Source organism: Fragaria vesca, linkage group LG5 (assembly GCF_000184155.1).
Source record: "Fragaria vesca subsp. vesca linkage group LG5, FraVesHawaii_1.0, whole genome shotgun sequence".
Classification (NCBI taxonomy): domain Eukaryota; kingdom Viridiplantae; phylum Streptophyta; class Magnoliopsida; order Rosales; family Rosaceae; genus Fragaria; species Fragaria vesca.
In genome coordinates this window covers 14,752,227-14,770,600 of record NC_020495.1, presented here as the reverse complement: position 1 = coordinate 14,770,600, position 18,374 = coordinate 14,752,227, and the positions used below count along the sequence as shown (strand labels likewise).

Here is an 18,374-nt window from a genome sequence, read left to right as displayed (position 1 = left end):
CCCCCCACCCACACACACACACACACAGACAATTGCACTAACACCCCCAGATGTCATGAAACCACGAGATGACCATCATCATCTTTGTATTTAAAAAACAATAAAAATAATAATCAATTTAGATAGAAGTAATCTAATAGGAATCTGAGACTGAGACTTTGACGATTTACCTTTGTACACTGGGATTAGGGATGGTAACTGAGTGAACTGACTGCTTCTTAACATGTTATTGTGTTTTCTTCAATTGCTGTAACATATTATTGTGTTTTCTTCAATTTGTTCAAATTGTTAATTGATTGTTGGCTCATCGATTCTATAGAATAAGAGTTATCATTTATAAGTGTTATATTACTATGTTTTCACCTTATGATCGAAAATATTATCAAAAAAAAAAAAAACTTATGATCGATTAGTAATTATGATCAAATGAATCGATACTTTATGCCAGACCCCCTTAAGATTAAATTCTGGTTCCGCCCCTAGCAGCAATAGTGTGTGGTCACATTTTTTGTCTATTGTGTCAACTGGAGGAGAGGGGTCTGAAGTGTCCTGTTTGTCAGCGGAATCTCAAAAATACTTGGGATCGTATCGAATTATCCATTGTGAGTTTCCCTCTTGAAAGTAATGAGTACGAATTCACAAAATGGAAGCCTATTAATCGGTCTTCAGATCTTATATGGAATATATTTTATTTTCGCGTAAATCGGTCATGCTATGTAGGTCATGAGTGTTCATATTCTGTTCATGTTTTTGTTCGCTTGTATGTTTAAGCCCTTAAAAAGAAAATCTGGTCTTAGTCATATGATTATCAATTAGCTTGTTGCATCGTTTAAGTTTCTGACTCTGTTCATGTTTTTGTTCGCTTCTTATGTTTAAGCCCTTAGATGTTGTAAACATAATGTTTATGTGCTATGTTTAGAGAATCATATATGCAATCTTTAGCTGTGTTATGTATTAGGTTTTTTTATTTTTTTTATAAAGTATTCAAAAGCTATGCATACACCCGATTTACTGCTTTTGTATTTCTGGTGGATGATGCTACCGTTTTATTTTCTTTTTTTGTAAGACGCTGAACGTCTTGCAAACTAGCTTTGTAGGACGCTAAACTTCTTGCAGACTAGCTGATCACTTTCTACACTGCTACTGTCGACCGAGGCGTAACTGCAATAGGGCGAGAGGGTTCAATTGAACCATCTGATTTTTCAACGTTTGATGTGATTGGTTGGGGATTTAGGGCAAATATATATCTATATATTGTACTTCAGATCAAGACTTGCCCTTTTTGTCTTACTTTGGACAAGAATAATGAGACAAAAATATCCCAATAACTTTTATTTTTTAATATATATATATATTTTATTCACACACCTCTAACTACTAGATACATATTTTTTTTATAAAAAATAAAAAAATTTATGAGTACGCAAAATTACCAAGAAAAGATATTTATATCAAAAATGAAGAAACCTAGTCAAAATATTACATCCCGCTTAAGAGTTTTTTTTCCTCCTCTATAAAAACAACATAAGTGAAGATGCAAAACACTAATATATGGTCTTTAGTGCGCGCACTTGCATTTGGTACTATAACTTGATTGCATGAGTTCGTCGTTGATGAAGTTACAGATCTATTACCTTAGACGAAGAATAGTGTATACAAGTTCTTTCATTGCATATCGATATATATAGAAGTCTACTCTAGATTGAGACAAAATTGTTTATAATTGAATGTCATAGATATCTCATCAGATTTTTCTATACAATATATAAATTGTAAACGCTGAAATGGTGGACAAATCACTCTTTCACGCTAGGTTGTCCTGAAACATTCAAGTTTGAACACAACTAGCTAGTCCTTTTGATCTAAAACAACAATCTCTTGAAATGTTTTGACTGTTCATGCATCATGTTATTGTATTTTTAATAAACGATTCAATAGTTACTTTTGTAAACCCCCAAGCTGAACTAGCAGATTTAGAAAAGAGTTAAATATTTCATGAATAAGTTGTGTATTGTCAATGAGGATAGTTTAGGAAGTTTGGGGATGTGTTTCTAGTAAAATATCAAAAAAAAAAACTAGTAGGTGGTGTATTAAGTATGAGATGTGTATATAATACTCAGGGATGAGTTAATAAAATTTCTCTTAAATATATTAGACTCTACATTGCATATTTTTTTTATTACTCTCCACCAGTGTAGCAATTAGTTGACACTATTTTTATTAGTCTCGTTTACAATTTATTTATCTCATATCATTCTCTCTAAATCGTTCCTTACCGTATTTCGATTTTTGTTCTTCTCAAAATTCTTCTACAAACAACAAATCAAAACATTCATAATTCGATACTTGGAATTATGAAAGCTTTTCTCGGGAGATATCATAAAAGAAAAGCATCATGAAAAGATTTCAAAATATGAGCAATCATTATGGACAATTATAATTGCTTTAGGGAGACTTGTTCATTTGTCTTGTTCAAGTATTGATGTAATAATTCATACATGTTTATGTTATTTAATGAAATTATTCGTTTAGTATTCTTATTTAAACTATGACCTTTCTAGTTATGGTTTTTGGCTATGCCACTATCTGTCGATTTTCAATATATGCTAGTATGAAATTTTCAGAATTTGAAGTTATAGATTCCTTAATATGGAGAATCTATTAAGTTTGGATCAGTTTAGTTGCATTGTATTCTGCGAGTTAAAGTTTCATATGCATTAAGTTTGCTCCTGTGTTCTATAAGATTGTATTGTAGTTGCAGGGTGCTAATGCTTGGTTAAGTGTTAGATTTCCTGTGGTTCAATATGGATGACAAAATGAGTGAGTTTTGGAAGGAATTTGATGGTGCTGGATATTTCTTTGTGCACACTTCAATTTTGCATATCATGTTTTGCACTCGAGTGATAGTCAAATATAGTTAAAAACAAAACGAAAGGTGAGAAATAGTCCTATACGTACTCCAGAACCAATAGTGCAGAACAGCCTTACTTTAAAAACGATCACCCCATTCAATCATCAGATCAGAGTTCTCAGAATAAATAGCCATGGAACAGGGAGCTCAGCCGCCGCCACCGATGATCATTCACAATGACGACATAGAAGTCAGTTGAAGGTGGAGAGAACAAAAGCAGGACTGCTGTACATTCCATGGAGGACCTAAGGAAGAATTCAGAATGGTAAGCACCAAGACAAGGTGAAGGACCTTGTTGGAGAAGGCCACCCGGCTTTAAAAGCCAAGAGAGCTCCCAATAAAGACAACCAGAGACAACGAGGTGTGAAGCTCTTCTCCTTTCTTAACTAGCTAGTGTGTTCATGATCAGCAATATTTGCATGGTTGTGTTCATGGTTATAGTGTTATGTGAATATGGTGTGTTGTTAGCTTGCCATAACTCAAGGTGAGAAAAAAAGTAATCAAGCTACAAAAACAACTATAATTACAACCTCGACTATAGTTCACCGGCTAACTACCCAAAAATAAAACTTCTTAACCTGATATTTAAGTATGGCAACCAAAATTTACAAGGATAAAGTACAAATGCATTAAAAACAACACATTTATGTTACACATTTGTCAGAGCAGCTGAGAGAAGGGGGTTGCAGCAGGGGCATCTCTTCAAACTTCGATGATACTCCTGAAGAATATGCCTACTCTGACTGAAATTTATCTCAGCTTGATCAGCAGTCAAAAACCCCCAGTGATCAGCCGCCATTTACGTGGTTAGTTTTTATGTTCCCCCAAATAGGGCTCAGAGTTATCCAAAGTCCCAATTTCCACTATACATCGCCGGTAAAGTAGCCAACTTTGAAAGCTCTCAAGCTATCATGTTGGAGTTGATGAAGTTGCATCTGTAGGGTGAAACGGTGGTGATGACAAATGCGATTGGTGCAAATGCGGTTCATTTGCAAGACCAAGAACTGCAAGTGTTGGTCTGCCAAAACCCATGCAATAAGTTAGCTGGATGTGTTTGCAAGTCTAAAACCCCATGGGAGGTTCATGCGGTTCAATGAAAGGTTTATAAACATTGTAACTCATCATCATAAGAAATATTCATGCCAAAAAAAAATTTAAAAAAAAAAAATCACTGATTTAGAAATATTTAGGTGATGTCTCATCAGAATTACTAATTTTGCTGATTCTTGAAAAGAATAAACTTCTTTTGGATATCCTCATCAGAGAATTCTCCAGTTTATCTTGAGGTTTACACAATTACTGCTATTTACTCCCATTATCACAAAGGGAACTATCATTGTGGTTGAGAAAACCACGGATATCATATATTATTACCCTATAACTATCCCAGACACAAAGCAGAGAAGGTAAATTTCGGTGTATTAAAGTTGGTAGTCCAATCAGATGCACAATACTATACCTAGAGAGCGAAGCTTTTATACTAGCCTGGCTAGCATATGCAGCGAGGGGACCTTTGACATTCGCATACTTGTTCAAAGCACTTTCGAGTTGTGGGGGTGGCAACTGTAAGGAAAGAAAAGAGTTAAAGAAAACAGTGACCAAATTCACCAATAAAAGCCAGAAGGAAGTTCTCACATAGATATATATGATATGATACCTGCAACAATACATGGAAAGAATGTGGCTGGGTTTGAGAAGCACATTTCAAGAACCCTACCCAAAGCTTTGGCATTCTCCAAACCTGCAGTTAAATATAGAATATTAGTTGTCCGTCATTCCCCAATAACTACTGACTCGTCAACCTCAAAGAGCACCGTTTGACAAAAAAAAAAAAAAACAAGACATAGAGATGCGTAGTATTGACTGAAGAGTCCCTACCTGTTTCCTTACGAGTTTAGAAAGTATTTCCATAACAAAATCAACCTGAGATAGAACAAAGGCATGAAACCATGTATATAAGATCAAGATTATTTTGGGAAAAAACAATGAAAAATGAAAAAGAAAAGGAACAAACAAAGAACTTACCAATGAAGGAAAGGCATCAATTGCCTGAATAACTGTTCTCATAAAGAGAAGAGGAATGGGAGTTTGATCAACCTGAAAAAAAATTAGTTACTTAATGAACCAAATAATATGCATACGACCGACCAAGATATATAGAGTTTAGATATATACCATCTGATTCAAAGCCTTTGCCAAGACCTGCTGCGTGAAAACTGTGCGCTGCTCAAAACAAGCTGAGCAAACATCTGTTATCTGTAAACATGAAACACAGAACGAAAAACTTTACAAATGATGCAGTTTAACCTTTCTGGCGGAATCAAAAATTGGCACAGCAATAAGATAGGATGCAAAGTTCATCATTCAAGAATACTTGAGGACATGTAGAAGAAATTACCAATGTCAAATTGTGCTACGCTAGTCAAACAATTTGTTTCTGTGGCTTGACCAATGACAGAATTGGTCCACAGTTATTTTGAAAGGGTCAAGATTAACTGAATCTCAGCCAATATAATCAATCAGCAGTTGTTTTGAGAATAATCAGTATATACTCAAGTTGTATTTTCTATTCAAAAGATGTTTTCGACCCATACCAATTACCAAACAGATCAAAGACATGAACTTGATTTTGCGCAAGAGATTTTCCAATGTTGGAATGCGGACAAGTTGCTCACCATGGGTTAGTTTTTTTCATTGCCTAATCTATTCTATAGCATTCCAAAATATACCAGAGGCTGTATTGGGGATTATAGAACATCACATGGCTCATCTAATGTATTTTCAGAGTTTGGGTACAGATTTATTTGTAGAATATGCGATAGAAGATCAGATCAGACCAGCTGAAATGCTGTGTAAGCACAATAAGATGATGTTTCTACATCATCTTGACAATGAAATCAATAAAGTTGATTTGGAAAATAAATAACAATACCAATGATATGAAAGACATGCCTTCTTAAGTGTGAGGCCTTCTTTGTCGGGAACAATATTGTGGATGGAAACCAACACTTCTGCAGGAGTCAAAGCTGGACCTGTATGAGCTGAACCCTGCAATTGATAGGAAATGAGATGTTAGCATTTGTTTTCTCTTTTTACACCAAGCAGGAAGCACAGGCAAAGGGTTTGTCACATGATACAAGTCTGGTATTTTAGTATTTGTACCTAAGGTACTGAACATAAAAAGAAATAGAATTCAACTAAAAGACACTCAGGGAGATCAGCACTATGTATGAAAATCATATAGAAAACTGCATGTACCTGGAGTATGTGAGCAAGTGCAGTCTGGAATTTTTCTAATGGAAGGGCAACAAGCCGAGGGAATATAGGTAAAACCTGGGCCACAATATCATACATGATTAATCAGCAACAACGAAACATCTACGTCAAACTAGTAGCTTAACAAACTCCAAAACCACAGGTACTTTTTTGCAGTTAACGCACGTGTGAGTATGTTTTCTCAGATATGATGTAAATGGCCATTCCAACAAGGGAGTCTACATCTTATTTACGTCCTGTTTAACAATACTTTGTAATTTCTGATAGCAAACAAGAACTGACAGTGAAGATCTGCAAAGCAAGACTTCAACAGCCGCGTATTAGGTGAAGAAGATGGCAAACTTAGCTTCATATATATGAACCTGATTAATCTTATACGACATAAATATGACACACTAAAAGAAGGCACGTTCCCAGGTCTTATCACCAAGCATATGGAAAAGCTTTTTACTGTAAGAAACTCATTGTCAAGTATAAGACAATATTGCCTCGCAAGCAAATAGCTTAGTTTTCAGAAGAAACATATATTTTATAGGAGAAACGATCGAGGTACAAAGGAAAACAAGAAGTCCTCAGAGCCTTAATATCTCAAAACAAGAACACTCGCTGAAGCTTTCCAACCAAGTAGCAAGGCTAAAAGGGAGTGATTTCAAAACTCTAAGGTGACTATTCACATGCAAACAGCTTATTAAACCAAAAACATTTAACAAAATAATATATAATGCCAGATGTACTACAAGAGGAAGAGATACAAAATCTATGCAACAAACCTCATTTTTAGTAAGTGAAGACAACATTGGAATGAGAATTGTGACATCCTGCAAAAAGTAATTATTCAATTCAGGTTTAAGTGAAAAAAAAAAAATATGTGGCATAAGAATTTATTACTGTTAAAGAGAGAGCTTCAGTTATTTGGAAACCTTTAATTTAGTTTCATACAAATGTTTAACAGTGCCTATCAGATCAGACGATGGTGTTCTCTCTTGAGTCAATTGTTGCAGCACCTTGCATATTAAAAAACATAGTATTACTAGCATATTATGATTATAGTAAAAGAAAGTACAAAAATCAAAAGACTAAGAAAAACCCATTCAAGATTAAAAATCAGTATCATGATAGAAAATATGATACCCACCAACATCAAAAGGTTTTCACTTCCTTGCGGAGGATCAGATATGATGTGAAGCAAATCTGTATTTGACGACCCTAGGGCCCTTATAAGAACAGGAATATTGCGATCAAACGCCTGCATCATTTCAAAAGGTACACAAAGAAATCGGCATTACATATTTGCATTGCATAAAAAGAAAAATTCAGGAACCCTTTCTCAGGCAGTGATATAGTAAAGAGTAATAATTACATTATGCAGCACTATGAAATCTACAATGTAAATTTAGCAAGACACAAACTTTCCAATGGACACCATGAAAAAGTATCTACTTGAAACACTTTTAACATATCAGTATCAAATCTAACTATGCCATAAGTATGCATGAAATTCATAGATCTTGATGGAATTTTTCTAAGGTTAATCAATAGTCTTACTTAACAGACCTAATCCAAGTATGTATGGTCATTGCCAGGTCCTTAATTTGAGACATTTCCTTGTAAGTTTCACAACTGCACATCTATCAAAGATTTCATGCTATCTAGTATGCACAAACTAACACGTGTGACATGCTATCGAACAATAAATATTCAGGTATTCACAAAATCAACGAAGTGTCACCTGCTTTACAGCTTGTGGGGCACACCCGTAAGTATTAAATACAAGTTGAATAAGACTAGGTTTCTGCAACAAAAAGTAACAGCCTATGTTAAGAGCTGCCAAAAAAACCTTTAAAGAAGCCATCATAAAATTGTTAATTAGTTACTAATCATTAAGGAATCAGAGACAAACCTTTGTACATAAAGCAAAAAACAAAGAAATGAGTCGCTGAACTTCAGGAATTGACATCATTGACACTGGTCGTTCCTTCGTTATGGAATCATTTTCAGAATTTGCGAACTCCAAATTTTGCACATGATTAACTGATGTTTCTTGGCTTCCCAACTGAAAGAATTGGTGAGCAGAATGACATGTAATTTGGTGGAAACTTTTCAGAGGTCAATGCTATCCCTCATAAAAAAAAAACAACGAAAATATAAAAAGAGTTGTAGAAGCTAATTTTACTCAACTGAAAATTGTAACTTTAAAGATAGGTCATAGACATTTAGTTCTGGAATATCCCCATGAACTACTGAGATAATAAAAGCAGCCAAAATATCATGGCATTTCAAACTGGCCCAAGAGATTGGCAAAGCATAATCTTGACCATACAACATTCTGATGGTTGCTTAGATGGACAAAGAAGGGAATTGAAGAGCAATAAATGAAAGGAACATACCGTTCCATCAGTTTTTCGCCCTGTGGACTCCGATTGTGAATGCTCTATACCTGATGTAGGCTGTTCAACAGCAGACAACAACATATCTGTCGCAAATTTTTCAATAACTTCTGATATGTAACTCAACTGATAGAGTTTGTTTGCCACCTGTCAAACACAATAAAAACGAAGACAATATGGTGAATTATCTTTCTTCATCTGATATCCGATGCTTTACGATAACTCTTTCTTTTCAAGACAGGGATTGAAGTGTAAGTGGAAGATAGACTCAAAGACATTACTGTGCAGTAATATTACGTACCAGTCGGACACCTCTGGTGCGGATGTCATCTTGTGGATGAACAGCACACTGCAATCCAGAAGTTGCAAATTGTCAGAATCTGGTTATTGTCTTAATATGTGAGAAGAATACAAGTAGCAAAACTATACACGGGCATAAAGTAGTTATATAATTTTGTTTCCTTAAAGTCCAAGTCCAACATACCTTCAAAGTGATGTCTAAGCAGCTTTGTCGATATTGTGGCCGCCCTAGAATTAAACTCCAGACAGCACCAAGTCCCTGAGTGACACGTTCAGTGTCCCTAACATCTTTTCCATGTTGATCAATAACATCAGAATAGCAGAGATCATCTAGTAGTTTCAAAGTGGAGTTGGGCAGGACTGGAACTTCGCCAAGAAGTCTACTAAATGACTTGTCTGAAGCTGGAAAGGACTCCAGCAAACACTTAGCCTGCAGTAAAGGTCCTCGTATATTCAGTCCTCAAAGAAAGAGAAACAAACTAAAAACAAGAAAGGTTGAAAGTGCCTACCACTGCCAGGAGGAACTTTTCATACATAACAGCAAATGTGGAGCTTTCAACTGATTCGGACAGAGCCAGAGCTTCCAGATGGTACAAGATATGCAATACTAGCTCATGCCCCTAAAATCAGTACTCATATATCAGATTTCACAACATCAAATAACTAATCAATTATGATGTACTACTATTAACCGCTAAACTGTTCTCTGAGGAAATGAGATGAAAGCTTTAAGTTCTAAACATTCCATGATGTATATCACAAGATTATCTTCATACACATAAGCAAACTAAAACCTTTTGCATATTTTTTTTTTTCTCCTGGAGGATCAGAAGTTTAATAGAAAACTTGACAAAGTACAAGAGATCCACTACTAGAGAACATCACAAATTTGAAGTTCCAGGTATTCAGCAGAAATTGATTGCATATTTTTAATACACATTAATAATGAAATCATTTCCTTAACATAAACAAAGTAATCAAAACAGTTTAAATCAATAAACCTTCATAACCAACAGAGACAATTTGCAAAACCAACTCGGACTTATTCATGTCACCACCCCAATATATAGCTTTCATTTTATATATATTACGAGTCACTTTAGACTTCAATTTCACATTGTATGTATGACAGCTATCATCTGTGTATTACCCAAAATAAAATGTTATGAATTACTAAAAAAAACGCAAGATATACATACCTTTTTCTGTTGGTAATCCACAACTATATGTTTATGCAGCATCACAATAATTTCATCATCCACATCAATCTGTGAAATCAAAACATTCAGAGATGATTGTACATATGAAATAGTATAGAGGATCCGAACAGAAAGGAAAAATGCTATTCAAAGAAAATCCGATAAGATGACATTTTGAAGAAGAAACAGAGATTCTATTAAATAGAAAAGTGTGCGAGTGGACAAGGAGCAAAAAAATAAAAATAAATAAATAAATAAATAGCATCAATGTGACTGGAAAACTGATACAAGACCAGCCTCACTTCACAATACACGTCTACATGTATATATCACTGTTACAGTAATTCCTTTTAATAAAACACATCACAAATATCCGCCATTGTCTTTTTTTTTCTTTTTCTTTTTTTTTACCTTTTCTATGACATAACTCAGCAATGTCAGCAGTTAAGTGCAGAAATTGAGGCCAGCCAACAGTTGGACAGACCTAATATTTTGTGTTGGCTCCTTCTAGATATCAACTAAACGACTATTGATTAAAAATCCAGATTCTTCACGGCATATTATAAGCCACTATATTGAGGCAACAAAATAGAGCAGCAAATATCAAAACCTCGTAACTCAAAAAGTATATCCAACTCTTTAGTCAGACCTACACTTAGGACCCGGAAATTAAGTTGCTTGTGTGCATTTGAGTGCTTACGATCATAAGATTTATCCCTACCTGAGCAACCAATCGAGCTAGTAATGCCAAGCGCATCTGACTATAATCTGTTCCGTGCAAATGCTTGTATGATTGAATAATTCGCTCAACAGCCATATGCCCTAGTCTTTGTTTCTGCTCTTGTGTCAACTCAATATATATGGGAACATCAGGCAGGTCCTGACATATCTCTTCAGATGTGTTTGAAAGGGCAGGAGAACGCTGATCAGATTCTATAAAAGATGTGGTATAATCATCATCTGCTAATCCAACATCTGATAATGGCATTGCTTCAAGGTCCTCATCAGTTTGCACACGAGAATCTGTTAGATCTGAAGATACATTCACCTTCAAAGTAGGGTCATCTTCGACAGGTCCATCCAGAATCTCATCCATGGGAGTTGGTTGGTCAGTTCCAGAAACCAATTGACCATCCAAAATCATACCATCACTTTCTGTTTTGGGATTGGGAGTTACTAAAGTAGATTCAACAGTGGTCAAAATCGGATGTGAATTAAGCTTATTTAAGGAAACTGAACCATCGATGTCAGATTGCATAGAAGTAGTATCCTCTACAGCGGGAGAGGATGCCAGTTCAGCAGAAACTGCTATACTCCGTGGATCAAGGCGACGAGGATCCTGAAAAGTTACCAAATTTAAATTAAAGCAAGTTCATTGTTAACTAATGAACAACAATAGTAGATACAAACACAACATATCTTAGATTCATGAAGTTTACCCTTCGTGGGTCACGCTTGGAATCAGCGGGAAGATTATTCACATTGGAAGTATCAGCAACTGATAAGCTGTTAACAGTTGCTGAAGAAAAAGACATTTGGGCAGCCAAAACTGGAGACTGCACAGATGATGTTGGAGACTCTGAGATAACTTGTGCCGAACTACTTAAAGAACCTATCTGCCGAGCAACTGGCAGCCCTGGCCTTGCTAAGGGTGGCGGCATCTTCGGCAAGTGCCTCATATTCGTTATTACAATATCGGCCAACAGATCAGGATGGATTGTCGAAACAAGAATTTCAAGTGATTCAGCACCTCTTTCTCCTTCAGCAAGCAATGCACCAATTACAGTAATCATTTGCTCCACAGGAGTCACCTCACCATCTAGCATAGGAAGCTCAGAGGACACTCCATTTACAGAAGTTGTATCCCACCCAGAATCATTCTTTTGAACTGGCAATGTTGAATAGGCTTCATGAGTATAACGACTTCGCTTGGAAGGTATCTCATGACCATTAGCTGACTCTTCAACATCAAGAGGTGAAGGTCTTTTTCTTACCAGGTCCCCTGAAACAGGCAGTTGGCTTGACTGGTGATCATCCTGTGGTCACAATTTCAGTGATTGTGAGGTAATGAACCAAAAAAGTGCAATTGTTCAATTCTCAATGTGAAAGACATAAAAAATGTAAGAAATGATTTATATACCTTTCCAGACCGAGCATCACGTGAAGCCCGCTCATTGTATTTTAGCATTTTATCAACTTGGCGGATTACTTGATCAGCAGCATCCCCAGCATTCATAGAGCGTAGAGCCCTAAGCAATCTATCTCTTGACTGAAATGTTAAAGGACAAACTTTTCAGGCTAGAACAGATGAAAAATGGATATTTTCCAGGATTTCTACATCTTAAGGCTCAATGAGCCAAATACCAAACATAAAAGAAAATAAACAAAAAAAAAATTCTACCTCTACAATCACTGGACTAGTGCACCGAAGGAATCCCAAAAAGGCAGTTCTTAAAGAATACTGGATACTGGGAACATGGCGTCCTTTTGCTGCTTCAAAGTTTGGATCAAAATCAAATAGTGCAGAAACAACGGTGCCATAGTGAACTGGCCTCTTTCTTGCTACAGCTGCAAGACTGTCATGTCAAATAAATAATGTTGAGAATACAGTAGGAGGAAAGTAACACAAGAAAGAATGTACATGTATAACATGAAAGTAATAACACATAACATTCTAAGATCATAATGATTTTCTGGTATGCCACTTCTGCCTTCCTTTATTAACACTATACATAAATCAAAGAGTTGAATATATATCATTGAAAATATGGGTGCTGCTCATGTACACTTACTGTCACAATATAAATATAAATATATATATATATGTATATATATTCACATCAGGAGAAATGCAAAAATAAATAACTAAATGTGAAGAGATATGAAGATGCATTAACTGGGAGGGAACCGTAATATATGAGACACTATCATCAGAATACGCATACAACATGAGCTGATTGTGCACCTATCCTCTGCTAATCATCAGTTGCACATCCTTCTACAGGTAGCCTTATAAGCAATAAGTTCTGCCATATTTCCTTCTATAATTTAGTATACAAGTTTCCAAACTTGTTTGCTTACAATCTACAAACATAATCACTCTGTTCAACCAAGAGATCTGGTATAGAGTGTCTATCTATCACCTCCTCATACATAAAACCTTACTGTGTCCTGTAGTAGTTAGTTTATTATAAACTACCTGAAACCAAATATGACTCATGGCATGATATCAGATATACTATCGCCAGGTGCAAAGTGCATCATTCAACAGTCTACCCCAAAAGAGAAACCATAGCAGATGCAAGAAGATCATGTATACAATTGCTAGGAGCAAAATACAGGAGACTACACACAGAGTCACAATCACTTTATAGATTGCTACAATTACAGGTAAAGTGTGCTGCTATATTCAGTTTCATAAACCATCCAGAAAACACCCCCCGCCCCCACCCCACCACACACACACACACACACACACCACCACCACCACTTTAGTCACAGTCACCTAAGGCACTACAGCCTCAGCTTCACTCAATCATCACAAAGTCACAATTATCATGATGCTACTATCTTTCAACCTCATATACTGAGACACCTACAGCATAATTTCCAGTTTCACATCCCATCCACAGCTTAGACACACCAAGACTTTGTTATTAACATTAAACCCTGGTCACTCATGATATTTTTCTCCATTCACTAAGCAAATCAATATAATATACACAAAAAAAGTGTATAGATAAATGTTTATAGAAAAACCTCCTTTAGCAAAAGAAGAGTAAACACCACCAATTAGAAGATCAAAACTTTTAAAGACAATCAATTAGAAACCGATACAGCAGTACTGCGAGACAGCAGCTCATTCAATTACTCTGAACTTCAATTTGCTTAACTACATAATCCTCATAATCATGAACTTGAATAGTAAACATTGAGTATATAACCTGTGTGGTTATCCCCTCGGTCTTAACATACCAACTGTTTGAAGTATAGGTGGCAGAACTAAGTAATATTGTTTAAAAGTTTAGCACCAATTCGACAGGCTAGGTAGATGTTTTAATGTTAACAAACCAGGTTTGCAGTCCCTTTATGGCTAGAAACAATAGGGCTACAGCACTTTTGATTTTTTTACAGTACCTAGTTTAAGATTTAAATTGAAATATAAGCTATGATCTGAAATTGCTGGGGATCATGTAAAAACCAAAATCCTTGTTCATAACTCCAACATCAGAAAGAACACAAAGTACAAGGAGAATCAGCATCAAACAAAATGAAATAATCAGTAATAATCTGTAGTTAAAAAGAAATTTTGATTATTAAGTGTTCAAATGTGTATCAGCTGTTACCAAATAATCAATACATTGTCAAATAGCTCACACATTATTAGCTGTATGCACATACAGCATAAAAACTTAAAACACTGCAAAAAGTAGATGGTCTGTCTAACAGTTTACAAGCATAAACTGCATTGCTTGACCACCATGCTTCCCTCAGCATAGGAGATGACCATTTTTTCCATCAGTTATGCAAACTTATCACTGGCCATTGGTGCTCCACAGTAACCATACAATTTGCAAATTTTAACGTGTCTAGTCCTGTAACTGCCATTATCTGAACCACCCAATGCAGCAGTATCCAATGCCATTACTTCCTCATAAGAGAGCTGGTCATCATGCTGCAATAATATCACAAACAAGCAGTTGAACTTGTACTAAAGCTGTTCTCAAGCTTCAGTGATCCCTCGATAAATTTCAAGACGATTAAACTGACGTAAAACCCGTTTACCGCCTATATGTTAAATACTTAATCCCTCCAGTAATCTGAAGATATTTAACGGCATCAGTATGTGAAGAGACATGATACACCACTTCAAGTTCACATCCATGATAAGATATCACATTAAAGAAATGGACTTCCTAAGCTAAAGTAACTGATGGAATCACATAAAAAGCTAAAATCCAGCCAAAATGACAACACTTAGCACCACATTGTGACCACTCACCAATTAACAATGGCAATTGTCAAGGAACCCCGAAGACTACCAGCTGACTGCAACAAATTCAATAGAATTCCAAGAGCCCTATTTGCTTCTGACATGAGCATGTACGAGTCGAGAATAGGGTGTCTCCCAACCAGCCACGAAATATTGAAACCTCTTCTACATCCTGTAGCATAAACAACCAAATTAGTAGCAAAGAAAGCAAGACTCCAAATGGATGAATGGTAATACACCTCTGAGTCAGATAACTAGGGGGAAGACACATTGCAACTGCCTAGAACCTGACTACATCTCCAAGTGCCTATTTTCTATAATGAGATGACTCTTTGAATGATTGGAGAAATAAAATAAATACATAAATAAAAAGAGGGAATTCCAAGTTGGATTGAAATACCTTCTGCGATAGGTTTTTCAGAATCGTCGGTGTCTGATGTGAATAGCAAAACATATGTTTCCAAAAATTTCAACGCGAGCAACTTTGTTCCAGCAGAACCAGGCTACAATATCAAATTGAACATAGTTTTAGGTTAATGTTGCCAGTATCTAGCAAATAAACTTTACAATTTTTTTTAAAAAAAATCAATGTATATTAGCAAGGAATGAAAGGGAGATGCAAGTGAAAGTACAAATAGATTGTACAGGATTCCTAACAAACCCATAAAACAAAGGCCAGCAAAGTTGAAACGAGAAATTATTTTACATGAATAACTAATATCTTTCAAAATGATACTGGGAAAATAAAAAAAATAAAAATCCATGCTTTAACAGAACCAAAGGCTTAAAACTTCAAGTCCTCCAACTCTTTCATTTATGACCCTAACACAGTGAAATGCCAACTTCTGCAAACAGCCTTGATGCAAGCAATGACCAAGGGGATTGGTATTCCATATTATCGCAGATAAATACTTTTAAATTCAAATAACCCTATTACATCAGAAAAAATAAATGGACACAAATTCAGAGAGAATCTAAGGCTGATAGCACCTACATTCAATGCAATGGTAAATATAACATCAACAAGAAAATGCAAACGAGCTTGAGTAAGTTTGCTGGCAGTTGGATGAAATTCAAAGAGATAAGCAGAGTCACCACCTACCTGTACTGCAATGGTGAATACAGCATCCTTGAACTTAACCATCCACGACCAAAGTTCTTCAAGCCATATCTCAATTTTACCCCTCCGGTGAAACTTGTTACATAAACATAAGCAAACCGAACAATATGATTTAGAACAGGAAAGGAGAGTAAACTATTGAATGACAAGTTTCCATCAGTTCAGATTTTAACATATAAAGTCGGCGTACATAACATTAAACAAGCAAACATGCAACTTTGTTTACGTTTTGGAATGGAAGAGAATCCTTTGTACCATCATCTGTAAAAGCATATCACAAAAATAAGAAATAAAAAAAGAAATTTTTTATAATTTAGAGGTCTTGCTAAGAAGCAAAGCATATTACAAGTATGATATGATTTTCAGTCATTGAGTTTCTTTATTTAAGGAAATCGTTTATCAATACAAGTTCTTTTTCCTAAATCAGGTTGTTTCCAACTAGTTTATTTAAAAAAAAAAAAAAAAAAATCCTATTCTTTAGAATCATTCTGAAGATGAAAACATAAGTCTCCCATAGTATCTTTACGTATCCGTTTCTTTCATTCTGCCAATAAGCACCAAAGTAAATGTTCTAAATTTGCACATCTTTAAGAACAAAGAGACGAGAGAGCTACCTGCAACGTCAACTCCTCCAAGACACCGACAAAAACATTCGTGCCACTAACTATAGATTGCCTTGCGACAAGAGAATCACTGTCTCTCAAAAACGCCAATAGGACAGACATCAGTACAGATGACTCCTCCATCGCTCTCAAGCCAATCTCCTCGATCACCCTGCCAAGAACAAACAATAAAACACCACCACAAAGCCTATCCGCAACCGAAAATACAAACATTACAGTATCTAAACATGATTATCTCTATCGAAACAGGTCTCTGGACTAATATCTCTAATTCACTATCAACAATGCAGTATAACCGATCAAGAAAGAAATTTTTTTACAATTTGATTCAATCAAGATTGCAAATTAGGGTTTCGAAGAGACTCACTGGATGAGAGATAAGCGGACGAGGGTTTCGGGGGAGGACTGGAGCTCGACCAAGTAGGGGAAAAGGTCGGCGGCGGAGGAGGAGTCGATGGAGAGGAGCAAATCCTTGGCCTGTTTTAAAGAGGAGAGCTTGACAGCCAAATCGCCGTGGTTGTTGACGGCGGCGAGGAGAGAGAGCGCTTGGGTGTTGAGAGCTCCGCCGCCTGCTCCTCCGGCCATGGTGTGGAAGGCGGTGGAATTGGGTGTTAGGGTTTTGAAGAGGGGTTTTCTGGGTGGGGCAAAGAGAGAAGAGGACATCAACAGAAGAGAAGAGGTAGAGAGGACATGGTTGGATTTGGGGTATTCGAATTTTAAGGTTAAAAGAGTTGGAAGTAACAGGCTTGGGAGTAATTATTAATTTCTTTTTATTTGAGAATTAATTTTATTTTTTTTATTTTTTTTATTTAAGAAAATGAATCAAAATTTTCGACCAAAAGATCATGGACGATAATACAACATCGAGTGTCTATGGACTATGGTAGATCACGAGCTACACATTTTTGTTGAAAGTAACTTCAAAAATAAAATATAGAGTAGCAATAAATTAATTATGGATCGTCTCTTGTTGCTGAATGCAATGTCCTCAGAGATGGTTTGTTAGCAGTCAAAAGATTCAACTATAATTTCATTGAAGTTGAAGGCGATTCTTCTTTGGTTATCAACCGTGTAAATGATATTTGTGGCATCCCTTGAAAACTCATGCTCTTGTGCTTGTGATGTTAGAGACATTGCCAAAGGTCTTTATGGTATCTCATTCAAGCATTCGTACTGTGAATCCAACTTCATTGCTCATGCTTTGGCGAACCTCAGCCATGCAGCTTCGTATCCGATTAGAGTTTGGGCCTATTGGCTCAGTGGTACCTATAACCGCAATTTTGATGGTGTTTTGGTCAATAAACCCCCAACATCACTTAGATATTTTCATCATATATGTGGTGGACTCATCCTATTGTCTAGTGTAATGTCAAATCGATTAGGTCTTAGATGATCGTTAATTCTTTTTTTTTTGGAGTAGGAAAGGAATACAACAGTTAGATTTGTAGGCTTTGTAATCAAGGTTTAGGTTTCATATCCCTCCATGTATTCGACAGTTTCATGGACCTTTATTCAGGGTTAGGTTTGTAGGCTTTATTCAAAAAAAAAAAGAAAAAAGAATACAA

The 18,374-nt window shown here is 35.9% G+C and overlaps 2 protein-coding genes across 2 annotated transcripts; both read right to left on the bottom strand.

Moving 5' to 3' along the window:
- Nucleotides 1–3,242: 3,242 nt before the first annotated feature.
- On the bottom strand, nucleotides 3,243–12,486 carry LOC101303228 (symplekin-like). The gene is made up of 22 exons (XM_004299787.1): nucleotides 12,475–12,486; nucleotides 12,214–12,342; nucleotides 11,513–12,109; nucleotides 10,795–11,412; nucleotides 10,074–10,142; nucleotides 9,384–9,494; nucleotides 9,059–9,304; nucleotides 8,876–8,923; nucleotides 8,575–8,721; nucleotides 8,088–8,240; nucleotides 7,917–7,979; nucleotides 7,323–7,433; nucleotides 7,108–7,191; nucleotides 6,958–7,005; nucleotides 6,170–6,244; nucleotides 5,864–5,959; nucleotides 5,087–5,167; nucleotides 4,937–5,008; nucleotides 4,790–4,834; nucleotides 4,569–4,652; nucleotides 4,371–4,474; nucleotides 3,243–3,929 (listed from the first exon to the last, which is right to left on the bottom strand). Exons 2-22 carry the CDS (start codon nucleotides 12,307–12,309, stop codon nucleotides 3,821–3,823), a joined length of 3,057 nt encoding a protein of 1,018 aa, XP_004299835.1. The 5' UTR covers nucleotides 12,310–12,342; nucleotides 12,475–12,486; the 3' UTR covers nucleotides 3,243–3,820.
- A 2,134-nt stretch (nucleotides 12,487–14,620) lies between these two features.
- LOC101302941 lies at nucleotides 14,621–17,451 on the bottom strand. Its single transcript, XM_004299786.1, has 6 exons — nucleotides 17,177–17,451; nucleotides 16,801–16,960; nucleotides 16,169–16,261; nucleotides 15,467–15,569; nucleotides 15,076–15,238; nucleotides 14,621–14,748 (listed from the first exon to the last, which is right to left on the bottom strand). The coding sequence occupies exons 1-6, from the start codon at nucleotides 17,392–17,394 to the stop codon at nucleotides 14,718–14,720; spliced, it is 768 nt and encodes a 255-aa protein (XP_004299834.1). The 5' UTR covers nucleotides 17,395–17,451; the 3' UTR covers nucleotides 14,621–14,717.
- Between the last annotated feature and the right edge of the window lie 923 nt (nucleotides 17,452–18,374).

Coding starts and splice junctions, on each gene's coding strand:
- LOC101303228 (XM_004299787.1), bottom strand. CDS start 12,309: ATGAATGCTGGGGATGCTGCTGATCAAGTAATCCGCCAAGTTGATAAA. Junction 11,413..11,512: donor CCAAGCGTGACCCACGAAGG/GTAAACTTCATG, acceptor GTAACTTTTCAG/GATCCTCGTCGCCTTGATCC. Junction 7,006..7,107: donor TGTATGAAACTAAATTAAAG/GTTTCCAAATAA, acceptor TACTTTTTGCAG/GATGTCACAATTCTCATTCC.
- LOC101302941 (XM_004299786.1), bottom strand. CDS start 17,394: ATGGCCGGAGGAGCAGGCGGCGGAGCTCTCAACACCCAAGCGCTCTCT. Junction 16,961..17,176: donor GTCCGCTTATCTCTCATCCA/GTGAGTCTCTTC, acceptor TGTTCTTGGCAG/GGTGATCGAGGAGATTGGCT. Junction 15,570..16,168: donor TATTCACCATTGCAGTACAG/GTAGGTGGTGAC, acceptor TTGATATTGTAG/CCTGGTTCTGCTGGAACAAA.